This window comes from Haliotis rufescens, unplaced genomic scaffold (genome assembly GCF_023055435.1).
Source record: "Haliotis rufescens isolate VD_foot unplaced genomic scaffold, xgHalRufe1.0.p SCAF_7, whole genome shotgun sequence".
Lineage (NCBI taxonomy): Eukaryota > Metazoa > Mollusca > Gastropoda > Lepetellida > Haliotidae > Haliotis > Haliotis rufescens.
The window spans coordinates 36,930,059-36,944,239 of record NW_025964361.1 but is presented as its reverse complement, the minus strand read 5'-3'; the positions used below and the strand labels follow the sequence as shown (position 1 = coordinate 36,944,239).

At 38.5% G+C, this 14,181-nt stretch overlaps 1 protein-coding gene and 1 long non-coding RNA gene across 2 annotated transcripts; one reads left to right on the top strand and one right to left on the bottom strand.

Annotated features, from left to right (window-relative positions):
- Positions 1 to 2,538: 2,538 nt before the first annotated feature.
- Positions 2,539 to 8,031, bottom strand: LOC124112932. The gene is made up of 5 exons (XM_046473128.2): positions 7,988 to 8,031; positions 5,941 to 6,305; positions 5,557 to 5,658; positions 4,131 to 4,253; positions 2,539 to 3,228 (listed from the first exon to the last, which is right to left on the bottom strand). The coding sequence occupies exons 2-5, from the start codon at positions 6,303 to 6,305 to the stop codon at positions 3,027 to 3,029; spliced, it is 792 nt and encodes a 263-aa protein (XP_046329084.2). The 5' UTR covers positions 7,988 to 8,031; the 3' UTR covers positions 2,539 to 3,026.
- Positions 8,032 to 10,472: 2,441 nt separating this feature from the next.
- LOC124112934 lies at positions 10,473 to 13,878 on the top strand. The gene is made up of 3 exons (XR_006857691.2): positions 10,473 to 10,688; positions 12,982 to 13,207; positions 13,472 to 13,878. It is a non-coding gene; the product is annotated as an uncharacterized LOC124112934 (long non-coding RNA).
- The last annotated feature ends 303 nt before the right edge of the window (positions 13,879 to 14,181 follow it).

Genomic DNA, 14,181 nt, shown 5'->3' with positions numbered 1-14,181 from the left:
CCCCGATCTCTGTCCTTAGCCCTTGGATCCCCTTTACGATCAGTCACCCCATTACGAACATTAGGGTTAGGTACCCGTTAGTGGCTATTACATTACCCGGACTCTATCCTTAGCCCTTGGATCCCCTTTACGATCAATCACCCCTTTACGATCATTAGGGTTAGGTGCCCGTTTAGATGCTATTATAGATTCTATAGCGGCTCCTAATATTCTTCACACAACGACGTCGAGTAAAAAGGACGAAGTGGTTTTGTGTCGAATATTTTGGCTACTGGAAACTGTCCTGGAACATTCACACAAGCTACTTTCACCCGCTACATTTTTTTCAGTACTGATTCAAATGCGAACTCCTGTGTCGTCACAAGCCATGCTTATGCCTCCCTCGTTCCTTACTATTATCCACATCATCCTTACAGTGTTCCCTGACACAACTTTCTGTCACAAAAATCACCCGACGAATTATTAAATACCATGTCATTCATGCGTACTCGCGAGTTCGACGTCTGACGTCTAACGCCTGGAGCCGTTTTCAGTTCACGGCATATCAGCTCATTCCTCACCACTCGGTATCTTGTAGATTACGGAATGGGACGAGTGTTCCAAATGACATCGGAATCATTCGTAAGTGTCCGGAACCTATTCGACCCTATTCGTTCAGTTCCGTAACGTCGTAGGCATGATTTGGTAAATTTGCACCTAGTTTCACAGTGTGGACGCTGCTCAGTTGGTTAGCTGTCGGGCTAACAATCGCGAGTGCGCGTCCGACATATTCTCACAAAAACTGGTTGCTTGTCTTTGAGACATGTAACCTTCGGCAGAGATCGTCCTCACAAGAACTTGTGGTTCTGTATTCTATTATTTTTCATAATAATTTGTTTGTAAGGGATCATAACCTAACCGGTACCTCAAGATGTATTATAGCACTTATTTAATTTTGGATACAATAATGTTTTCCCGTTTTGACAACATAAGCTCCCAAATAAAAATATTTTACAAAGTAAAAAAAGGTTTGTATTGGTGCCAAGGTCAAGGTCATAGAAGTGAGATAATGTTTTCTTGAAAACATATTATGAATACGTGTATGTCAAAGAACTTTTGATGAAAATATATTGTTATAGGTTAAAATATTAACTGCAAAGTGACTAATTTAATTATCATTGATAATGGAACGTCCAAATTAATGAATGCAATAATTATAAGGAGATATTTCTCTTCTTTAGTGGTTATTGTATATGTTTGAAGTGTAGATGTAGATCTATGAGATAGAACTTGATAAAACACAAGACATGTACAAAAAGCACACACATTATAAACTATCTTTAATTTTTATCTTATATTGAAATTTTAAATTAAATATGATTATGTCAATGTGACTATTATTGAATTAAAGTGATAATTTGTCTACATGCATTAATTAAGATATGCATTTCTCAGACAATTGGCTTAAAGTTATATTTTCCGTGTCAAAATATGCTTAATATGAAATATTTTTGTTTTTATTTAACTCTTATATTCTTTATTTTATTTTCTATATTTGAAAAAAGAAATATTGTATGTTCTATTTGTCACTGTAGTGCAACATATGTGAAAATATGAAGGTATTGTCTATTAGCCGGATAAATTGATGTGGATGTTTCTATCTGTCTTACACACTTGATTTATACAAGATATAACAACCAGCATTAAAACTGTAATTAAAAATACATTCCTGTCTGTTAATATTCACTTATATCAAAATAAATATCTTGCTATGACAAAATATGCTTAAATAATATATTGTGATGAACCCTTGCTATGTCAAAGTGACTACAGTCTATTTAATCATTGGTTTATGTTACAGTAAACTACGGTTATAACGAACTCAAAGGGACCACTAATTTTAGTTCGTTATAACCGTAGTTCGTTATAAGCATATATACAGCATAACTACAGCAAATTTTAGGGACAAAAAAGTAAGTTCGTTATATCCGTCAGTTCGTTATAAGCGTGTTCGTTATAACCGTAGTTTACTGTATATAAAACAGTGTTTTATAATCCTAGGCTTCCTTTCAAGTGAGTGAGATTTTAATGCCCTTTTGACACGAACATCTGTGCACCGGCTTCCTTGATCGCCGTTGATCAACAGACAGATGTAGCGAAGATGAGATGAAATGAGGATTGACGTCGCGTTCAAGATTGTAGCACATATATTGCACGTCTGTGTGTGCGTTTGTGTGTGTGGCTGCTTGTACTAGTCCGGAGTAATGGCAATTTTATAGTGCTAGCCAACTGAGATATCATGCCGCAGTTAAACATGAATACCCCACTCAGACACAGAAAACTGACTCCGAGCCGACCAGTTCTTGCTTCAGCCTCTTAAATGCCGAGCGCAAGACAGGTACAACAAGTACCATCTTTTAAGATCTGTTGGTATGAAGCGAACCGGGATCGAACCCCCGAGCTATCGTGCTCAGGGCGGACGCTCTACCACGAGACAACGGAGGCGGACAGGTGTAACGTACAAATGTACCATATGAAAACAGAATGCAAATGACAGATATGAAAATTTATTAATAAAATAACTACACACTTCTTTATACCAAAGACATAGTCACAATATGACGTACATGTAACGTTAAGTTGTTGGATCAGCAGATTGCGTGCCATAATTACCATGAAATGTACATGATAAATGTGATTAATAAATGGCGCAGAATGTAAGCTCAGTGTGTGTTTTTACATCGTCAGTTATAACAGGGCGTGTCAGTGTAAGTATATATATATTAACGACATCGGTCTTTGACATAACCACCAAGAATCGACCATAGTCCTGGCTGCTAAGGAAACCAACTGTTCTGTGCTTTTGGTCAACTGTATCATAGGCCCATGCACACACACACACATTACTCGTAGACAAGAGAGACAGCATTGTAAGTAAACGCAAAATGTATTTTACATACATACTGACCACGTATACATAATATATTGTTCTAACTAATGGTTAATTGTCGGTGTATTATCAGTTGGTCGAATCGGGATTGGTCAATCTACTTCTTCCAGTACCTGCTACACTTGACCCTCTGACAGCTGCAGGTGTGGGGGGTGATGATTCTCTCGCGTACAATACGTTGATTGATGGGAAGGGCCTCACAGTACGCCCACACCGATACGTATTTGTAACCACGGAGACATCGGTTTTCGTAGTTGGAGAAAGGCCAGAATTCGTCACAGTTGGCGCATTGTTTGCTTCTAGAGAAATTAAAGAGAGTGAGTAGCATTAATATTCCCGCTATATCATTGTACGGCATCAGAAAAAGGACTCACACATCGCACCTATGTCGGTATTGGAACCCACATCAACCACCAGACTATCCCACCAACCCTTTGACAAATAACCCCTCCGTGGTCTAGTGGTAGAGCGTCCGCCCGGAGAGCGGAAGGTCCGGGGTTCGATCCCCGGCCGCATCATAAGTAAGGATAAGATATATGGATGGACAACTTCTTTATTACAGTAAGGAGCGGCCAGTCGTCTAAGGCGCGTCAAAACGCTGTGCAGAGTTGCGTCCCCTGGTCACACCAGATACCTATGATCTTTGGTTCAAATCCCGGTTCTCCCCGAATATGTTTCTAGTTTTGTCTGCACCATATCCGTGCTTTCACCAAATTAGTAAACGTGTAAGACCTGCATCACGTCGGGTTTTCTTCTCTCATCAAGCTGCCACGCCGTGATATAACCGGAACACTTTCAGTGATATAACTCACTCACTCACTCCAAATGTAACGCATCAGTGACACAAATGTCCGATGAAATTCCCTATTGTCACTTGCACCATATGTTCCCGTGACTTTTCAAGTGAACAATGGACTTTGCATGTTATTTGTGACCAGTGCAACCGATAGAGGGGATACGCCCACCTTTTGACCTGGTGTCATCACTATTTGATAGTGATTAATAAAGTTTTATCGCAGCAATATATCAACAACCCAGACCCCTCAACAAAAAGAAAAAAAGAAAAGAAAAGCAACAACCTCAGGCAAGCAACATACCAAACAAAAACCAACCCAACAAAATGTTACAAATATATTTAACAAATACAAATTAATCCCCAAAATAAATAAAGAAACATTGAATATATGTACGAGTTACTCACAGGCACGTGACAAAAGTGACAACCTCCTGGAAGTTTTGAAGTATCCAACAACGACCGCCATACCTTGCGAACCGCCAGAGTTTGGTCTCCAGGAACTCACATGTCGCATTTGCATTCGCTAAACTGTAACAAAAAGAATTTTTTGGCTGAAATGTTCCCTTTTACTTGGTGTTTATTATTGACATATATAAAACATTATCTCATCCTTTCTTCTCAGTGGAGCCGCCTCCGTGGTCTTGTGGTAGAGCGTCCGCCCGGAGAGCGGAAGGTCCGGGGTTCGATCCCCGGCCGCGTCATACCAAAAGACGTTAAAAGATGGTACTTGTTGTTACCCTGTCTGGCGCTCGACATTAAGGGGCTAAAACAAGGACTGGTCGGCTCGGAGTCAGTATACTGTGTCTGAGTGGGGTATTCATGTTAAACTGCGGCATGGTATCTCAGTGAGCTAGCACTATAAATCGGCATCAGTCCGGACTAGTACAAGCAGCCACAGACACACACGTGCATGCACGTCGCTATATAAGTGCAATAATCTTGGACGCGACGTTAAACCCAATTTCACCTCACCTCACCTTCTTCTCAGTGGTTTAAATGTCATATATACTTAAGTTATATATAGCACAACATGGTCCTTTCAGCTTTTGTACTTGTAAGTTCAAACATATTATAATTACAGATGTGATAATGAGAATGAATTGAATAAATGATTATTAGTACAAAGAAGTGTCCATATACTCTTCGAAGAAATAATTATCTGTGATTTACTGTGTACGGTTTAAGCCGCTTTTAGGATTATTTATATTTTGATGGGGAACACCCAGAATAGGCTTTGAAATTGTAGTCGATCTAGAGAACGCTGAAACCACTAGATAACTCTACTCTCACCAATACAGTGCAATATAAAGCCATCATATAAATGAAATGGTTATAATGCCGCTTTTAACAGTATTCCAGTTATATCACGGCGTGTCAGCTTAATGTGGGAGAAATGCCCGAAGTGACGGGTATGGTGCTGACAAACCTAGAAACATAATCGGGGCGAACGAAAATTCTAACCTACGATCATAGGTCCAAGGGACGCAGAGCGAAATGTGGCTCCTTGGACGACGTGGCCAACCTGCCGCGCCTGTCATATGATCCCGTACGGTGATACCATTATGAACCTCCAGGTCGGAATACAACGCTAAGTCACAGGTATCTTAAAATCCGATTAACATAGGTCTGGGATATTCAGACACTGTGACAAGCTGATAACTGGTAATGGTACCCAATGGTATTCATGGCACGTGTATCGCCATTAGTTTGTCCTGCCAAAACTTGATTTTGCTCAGTGGGAGCAGAGCTGGAATTGTTCTTACCGCGATGGAAAACAACATTCACTCGTTCACGCCTGGCAGTATTACAATATTTGCTATGTAATACTCACACTGGATCTGTAGGAATTGTCGGAGCAGTTGGTAGCACGACTTCAGGTGTCAGGCAACTCAGAAGAACAGGGTTATTTAACAGCGCCGCCGTTATTTCATTGCTGAAAAATATCAAAGTATCGTAAACAGCAGAACAAACGGTGATTATAATAATTCTCGTGCGGGTATGCATAGTCAGACCAAATTATATGAGTATCCATTTACTATGCGACACATTTATTTCTTACGTGTAGCGTTTTTCGTAATAATTTATAACTGAGCATGGACAGTAAATTCAGAATTATTAGAATGATTACGTAATTGTATTTCCTTTAAAGGTGTTCAAATTCAGAGTCGTAAAAAAATAAATCCGTATAACTTTTGAATTATACACGTTCACTTACACTGGGTACCCGGTTGGGTTGCCGGAAAAGGTTGCCACATCCGGGTACTCGGCTTGCTTGGGACAGATACGTTGGTTAAAGCCGAAAATATCCGTGTTGAAGTTGTTGTTGAAAAACTGGGAGGGGTTTGCGTAGTTAGTGACGCCATTGCTGCTGTAGGTATTGGTTGCTGAATATGGTATATTTGGGAAGCCCATTCGGACAATGGTGTCGATGTTTGGAAGTTGTGGGAGCGGCAGTGGCGGAAGGGGAGGGGCGTTGGTAACAGGTAGGTTGAAGGTCGGCAGGGGTATCCCTGCTCCTGTCACTTGAACAACAGCACCACAGCCGACGCTCCACGACGCCAAGATCAAAACGGACAGCATCTTGCAAATCAAATAGCAGTAGAAAATATGAAGAAACATAAATTATATCGATTTCAGGTATTAATCTTCCCATTGTTGGGTTCAATGTTTTGTGTTAGATATTCCACACAAAATGCCTCTGAACACTTTATCAAAGATCATCCTTATTAACACGTTGACGTGGCACTTTGAAAAGCATCTTAGAATTGCTCGGGGAACACAAAATCATGTTTACCGGTGTGTCTACGTTGTAAATCAATGAGAAAATGAAAAAGCAATCTTCGTGGATGCATGTTTGTAACCTGCTCGTAAGTTTGCTTCAGTGAAGGGTTATCCCTTTGTTGGTTTGGTTTGGTTTGTTGTTTAACGCCGAACTCAGCAATATTCCAGCTATATGACGGCGGTCTGTAAATAATCGAGTGTGGACCAGACAATCCAGTGATTGATATCATGAGCATCGATCCACCCAATTGGGATCGATGACATGCATCAACCAAGTCAGCGAGCCTGACCACCCGATCCCGTTAGTCGCCTATTACGACAAGCATAGTTACCTTTTACGGCAAGCATGGGTTGCTGAAGACCTATTCTACCCCGGATCTTCACGAGTCTCCGACAAGCATAGGTTGCTGAAGACCTATTCTACCCCGGATCTTCACGGGTCGACGACAAGCATGGGTTGCTGAAGACCTATTCCACCCCGGACCTTCACGGGTCTCATCCTTTTGTAACATGTTGGAATGGCGACTTGAATATCAAGTTAGACTTGCCCAAGGATTACAAAACACATGTCTACGTGTATGTCTTTGTGTTCATTGGTCAATTCTAATTACTTTTTCCGTCCAATGACTATATACGGAAAAAACGACGTTTTTGTGATTGCAGTGTAAGATGTCATTTCGTCGTGTCGTATACTGGGAGTGTTTTCTCATCTGCTGACAATCAATCGTCAGTATGATGTGGTTCAGCCGAAAACCATTGCCTTAAAGTAAACTGAAGAGCTTAGAGCCATAAGATCTAATATCATGTGGAGTCCGTTTTGAGAAAAGTAATGAAAACCATAACCTTATGCCTGCATTTAATAAAGGACATAAACTGAGGTTTTTAATTTGTGTAAGGGCGGAAAGGGCCAATGTTTGTATTTGCGACTTTCTTTTACCCTCAGGCATTTGCATGGGATTTTACATGTGAGTTTGATAAAACTACTGCTGAAAGTATAAACACATACTAGTGAAGCTCTTTTAAATATTTTAAACTAATGCCAACTTTGTTGAAATAGTTGAAACATAATAATAATTAATGTTTCCAAACTTTCAAAATCGTGAAAAGTTCTAACCCGGATCGCGTATATCGTCACGGGTCAACTACTCAGTTATAACACAGAATATATAACCAAGGAAGGTATAATTTACATATAATCTCCAGTGGTATTTATACAAAGGAATATTCAACAAGTTACTAGGTAGGCTCCTGGATTCGTGTGTGCAAGGAAATACATTTTGTTCATTATTCATAGGTTTAACGAAAATCCGAGGAATTGTTTGAAGCAAGTAGTATTTTGATAATGACAATGACTTTTTTGTGCATATCACACTTTGGGACCGAAACAGAATAATACATATATTTATATCGTAATGAAAGAGCAAATGTTCAGAACGGGTGTGATAAGCAGGAAAGCAGAAAAAGAGTTAACCCATCCTTACCTTAATCACAAACGATGTCCAAGTGCGGCAACAACGATGATATCGTGATTGATTGACATTTGAGAAGTTGCATTTTATAAGGACAGATCTCTATAAAATTATTTCTGGCTGACTTCATATGACCCCGACCAACCATATCGCAGATGTGTTTTGGTCATGATGGGCAATGAAAAGCTGAGAAAGGATAATATAAGATAACGAAATGGCTTTATATGAGGTCATTATGATGGACGGACATGACATCTCACCAGGAGCGGTCAGCTGAGAGATTAGAGCTCGTGGAGAGCGTGATGCTTTATGGAATAATTTCCAATTGACAGTATATCACAGTCTGAATCTCACTTTGTTCATACGCTTTGTATTTCATTTGAGAAAGAAATGTGAATAAACCGCCGGGAAAAATAAAGCATATATCAAGCTTAATGGTCGCTAAAAGAGAGACAAAAAATAAATTGTTTGTCGACGTTGATGTATTTGTTACGCGTATAATAGTTGTGTTTCGGCCTTACGTTTGCAGCGTTCTGGCGACTGGTTTCAAACGTGTAACGTTTCGATACACTTTGAAATCCAATTTGCAAGTGTATACTTTCTTTTGCCTGGCGTTTTATGTTCAACGAAGGGCAATGTAAAATAAAAGTCGTGTTTCGTCTTGTCAAATTGACAAATTTAGAATTGAAGAAATCCATACCTTTAGAAAATGTTATGAAGTATATATGTGACTTAAAAGTACACATTATGTATGTTTAAAGTTCAAATGAGTTTGCCGTATGTGAGAACTACATCGCGTCACAATGAATGAATTTAGACCTAATCATATTTTTCTACTGACCGTGGGTAGTTTGGTAAAACAACCATATGAATTCACATAATGTTACTGACTGAGTCACAATAATATTTGCAATAAGTTTAACCATAACAAGTTGATCATGTTACAAGACATACGATTTGGTGTCATTTATTGGGGTAAATACTGTTCCGTACATTGAAACAATTATACATATGGCCTTAAGGGTTTTTGACTGGTAATAGCTGTAGATATTTTATCAAGGGAAGATTGATTGAGATAAGATCATTCGTCTCTGTTCAACATGATGCACGATGCAATCCCATGTTATGACCTTTACATACCTCCTTACACACTGACATATACACGACAAGTGTGTAGTGGTGGGACAATCGGCAGAGCAGGGCAAGCCTACCCTTTTTTCAAACACCTGATGTCATCACTGAATTTCAGTTACCTATTCATATCATATTCATCACTATTTTGTGTTTCGGCAGATATACGTGACTTGTATCAATCGTCAGGAAAGCTTAAAAAAACATGGTAGACATTTTCTCGTGATTCTTCAACAAAAAAATTGACTTGCCCTTGCATGTGTTTGAAATAGTTGCCACTGTTGGGTCAGGAAACGCACACTTTTCGCGAACACCAGGTATCATCAGTATTTAATAGGGATTTAAAAACACATTCTCATGACATGAGTCGAATCGAAATTAACACAGATTTTAGCAGAGATTTTAAACAAATATGGAAATGATTTTATTCATATTTTCTTTTTCACATCGATCTAAGATCACAAGCACAGACTAAACAGCTCTATATGTAAAGAAACTTCAGTGAAAACAGCTTCAGCAATCACCATTATAAGGCAGGCTCAACGGACGAGTTTATTGTATCGATCTAACAGTCAATCCGTCATAACAAATTTTCCAAGAACGGAAAAGCGTGTATTCGTAACAAATACTATTTTCACGAATACACGATTTTGAGGTCATCTTTTTACACGAATAATCCAACGCTTACGAGAAGTCAACGCGCAAACACACCCAACTACACCTGTGTCGAAATGTTACAGGCGGTTGCACGTGCAGTTCGATATGTCGCTGGTACAAAACTTGATGGGCGTGGTGAATGAATCGTAAACAACGGAATAATTCATTTTGATGGGGCGTTCCAGCTATTTGGCTGAAATTGTTCGTGGGAAATAACACACCGTTAGGACAATTGAGTGACGTCACAAGAATTCTGGACATGCGCACAGGACTGTGGAACAAAGGTCTATTTTATAAGGAATATATGTACAAGCAGGAAGGCACCGAAGCATGCAGCCATGATCTATCCCATCTCATCCCCCTACTCAACCCTACAAATACCTCCACGACATAAGCCAAATGGTAGATGCATGCGGTAGCCGTATCTCTGTCCTGCTCCTTAGCTTATAAACGATTTTGATATTGACTTGTCGCCATCGCAGCTAACCTGATGTGTGGGTACATGGTTATGTAACTACATGTCATTCATTGTTGACAGATATTGCAAACAATTTAAATGTAAGCAACACCAGATTGTACAAAATGGCAATATTGTCTCTACATGTCATTCACTGTTGACAGATATTGCAAACAATTTAAATATAAGCAACACCAGATTGTAAATAATGGTAATATTTATCTCAAACAAACAAAGGCATTACTCGTGGTGAGACATGAACATGTCTAGATATACTCCTGGATAATATTAGCTGAAAACGATTTATTAGAGCCCTTATCAATAATCTGCTTTTTGTGATCCAACGGGTACTCTCTTGTTGAAGATTAATAATAGAATACCTACACTCAGAACCTCGGGAGAATTGATGTTTGCGACAAGACCTTCAACAGCAAGATAGTTGAGGAAAGCATGGACTGCTGCCCGCCAGTATGTATTGTCTATATTATTTTGTTGATTATTCGTATAATAATTCAAGCTGCTTCGAAGAAATGTTTGTTTCGTGAGAAAGTGAGTCCAGATAGCCCTATACACATGTTCCAGGAAGCGTTAAATATACTTTTACAAAATATTGTCCTGATGCCTTTTGGCATTGGTGCTATTTATTCTAGATGTGTGCTGATATTGTTCAACAATAATCTAAAACTTTATAAAAATCGACATATTGAGTAGTACAGAGTACTAGTACAAAGAACACGTATATATTTTTGATTAGGGGTTACACAAACGTATTGAATACAATTGTAAGGTACACAGTAAAGACGTTTTAATTAACTGTCACTCCTTTTATTCTATTTATTTTTAATTAAAATGATGTTGGTAATTATATGGTCCAGCATAACCTTTACAAATAATATGGCCTAATGTCTGCCCTCGATGCGCCTCGAACCGGAGATATCTTGGTTCCTGAGTCTTTAGCGTATTTCTGGTTCTGTTTCCAAAAAGAATCCGTGAAGATCCGGGGTAGAATAGGTCTTCAGCAAACCATGGGCCACGTTTGCCGTAAAAGGCGACGATGCTTGTCGTAAGGGGCGACTAACAGGACCGGGTGGTCAGCCTCGGTGACTTGGTTGACGCATGTCATCGATCCCAATTCCGCTGTCAGCTGGTAAATTGCTGAGTGCCGCGTTAAACAACAAACAAACAACGTTTGAAGTGAATAACATTATTAGAATTAGCATAGAACCATCAATAGTCTGGCTATCTCCAGACTTGGGATATGAATGAAAGCAAAAGGAGGAAACTACAGGAGGTTTATTGTGTTTGTTTTCAACAATTTATATTTCGACATCTATTCAGCACAACCTCTACAAGGAACTTCGAATACTTATGCATGCATATCTCCTCTCCCCACGTCACGAGATGGGAGAAACATGATATTTCACTCGACACATGAAATATCCTCTATAACTTCACTTAAAACTCATTCACGTGTGAATATTTGACACACTTTATTACTGAACTGAATCAACTTCAGTTGATTAACTTTTTCACGAGACGAATAAACAATCCTGAATATTTATTTATACTTTTTGTTTAGTTGTCTGCAGGAAGATTAAATTATTTCATTACAAATGTAAAACCTTCAAGCGTAAATTCTCCCTACATAACACACATGGACGGTTTACCACCCCCTGTAAGTACGACTTATTATGTAGTTCCGTCTTTGCTAAATCTTAAAATATATTAACAAAAGTAACCAACAATATTTGATGTCACTAAAATTCTTTAGTATACATTTGGATGTGATTATATACAGAATCAACTTTATCAAAAAAAATCAAATCAAAGAATACACGCAAGTCAAGTAACAAAATGGCGCTTTGCAAAACGAAAAGTATCGACTGACAAATTAGATGAGAAATTTACAGTTTATTACGAATCATTTTCAACAAAATAACAAACGGTAAGAATCGGTATTAACTACATAAATGACCATCTGTCATTATATGACTTGTCAACGTTGAACTGCCGTAAATCAACAGTTTGTGTACGAGCTGTCTCGTGTAGGCCAACATGCTTCGTCGGTCACAAGATCAATATGTACTTTACACAAGCCTAGTCGGTCGGCTGATCATTGCGGCTTCGCTTAGCAATAGCTTGGTCATTACTTGAAAAAACAAATGCACTTGGAGGGATACAGATATTGATATTTCCAGTGATTGTATTATTTGACATTATAATATGACATTTTTGCTAAATATCACCACAATTTGGTATAATTATCATGTGTACATATATACATTTTTATTATTATGATAGGAAAAAAATGTAATGTGAGCTTATGTTTAAGTATAAGTAATGTTTATATTTATCATGTTTATAGGGCCTTTTTTCCATTGAATGTACCTGATACGTCCATGATCTGATTAGGAGAAACACCTTCATCCACCAGTTTCTGTACAAGGTGCTTTCTCATGCTGAAAAGTAACACATATAGTTATTATTATAATTATAATTATGATATAATTGTTATTTTCTTATCAATTATAATATTCTGGGAAGAAATAACTTAATATGGTAGATTTTTATACATATTCAAATTATTAGCCATTTGATTAATGGTCAATGAAAGAAAATTGACACAAAAGTTAAATGATTTTATTGCCCATAACATTTTTGAATAGTAATATAATATCACCTGTATGGTGTGATCCGTTTGTCTTGAGCAAGTTTGGCTCCGTCCTTCATTTCATTCATTATGCTGAACAATTTATTTAAGCCCAGTGCAGAGCTTTGTACCAGGGTGAACTGCCTTTCCTCCATGGTTGATGGCGAAGAAAAAAGGACTGACTGGTTGAAGCATTGAAGCAGGACGATTTTCCCGATACATCTTGTTCCAGGCCACTGGATCCCTGTCAGGTTCTTCTGGAATGCTGTATGCACGGGGCTTCCTGTGGATGTCATTAGGATTGGCTCCCGTACGTGTCTTGGACTGACCCTCTGAGGTAAATATTAAATATTCCCCCTGATCCCCTTCCCTCAGTACCACCAAATGTAATGGAATGTAATAGGCTGGAACGATTTGCTAGGCCAAGAGTTCCAGCTTCGTACATGGCATCCAAGTCCCTGTCTGTTAGCTCATCAGCAGCTCTTGGTTTGTTCCCTTTCCCTTGCGCCTTCAAATCCTTAGATTTAGCCTTCATAATTTCTCTCAGTTTTCCAAATTTCTCACCATTAATCAAACTATGACCATATGATTTTGATTTAAGATGTCGCTCAAAGGAGGAGAGAAAGTTTCTCAGTGAGGAAGGCTCATTCTCCGATTCATCGTTCTTTCTAACAGTGATGAAGAACATGTTGAGATAATCTTTAAGGACAGGTGACTCAATCTCTTCTATAGCCCTAACCTCACCTTCCTGCGCCAGGAACTGCTTTAAAAGATTCAGGTCGTACAAGTTTTTTTTTCTTTGTGTTTTCATTTGCATGTTCTTCAAGATATTTATCGACATCACCAGTACTTATCTTTGAAAATCTGTGAGTCTTATTTTGCTGGACATACTGGATAGGTTCAATTTGTTCCTGGATAGATTTTGTTTGTTGCTGGATAAGTTCTGTTTGTTCAAGAAATCTAAAGTCCCAATCTGCCAGTAAAACATCGATTTCACTCATTTTGAGTGTGTCCATGTTTTATTAGCAGAAGACACTTGCGAATAATAGGAGATAATTTTCAGGGGAGGTTACTCTTGTAAGAAAATAGTTCCGTCAACGTGTTATGTTCACTGCAGTGAAATATCAAGTGTTATGTTCACTGCAATGAAAATATCACTTTTCTCATCTTCAGAAAACTCAGTCCTTCACACTGAAGTATGTAATGAAATATATTTTGTTTATTTTGTAGAAGCAGGAATAATATATTTACAATTCTTTTCATATGAATATGGTTCTTTTAGTATGAGTTGCTTAAGCTAAGCTGCTGTAC

Bases quoted from the DNA above. Each gene is read 5' to 3' on its own strand.
- LOC124112932 (XM_046473128.2), bottom strand. From the start codon at position 6,305: ATGCTGTCCGTTTTGATCTTGGCGTCGTGGAGCGTCGGCTGTGGTGCT. The intron at 5,659-5,940 runs GTAAGTGAACGT...GATATTTTTCAG, and splicing joins AACCCAACCGGGTACCCAGT to CAATGAAATAACGGCGGCGC. The intron at 3,229-4,130 runs GTGAGTAACTCG...TAATTTCTCTAG, and splicing joins GTCACTTTTGTCACGTGCCT to AAGCAAACAATGCGCCAACT.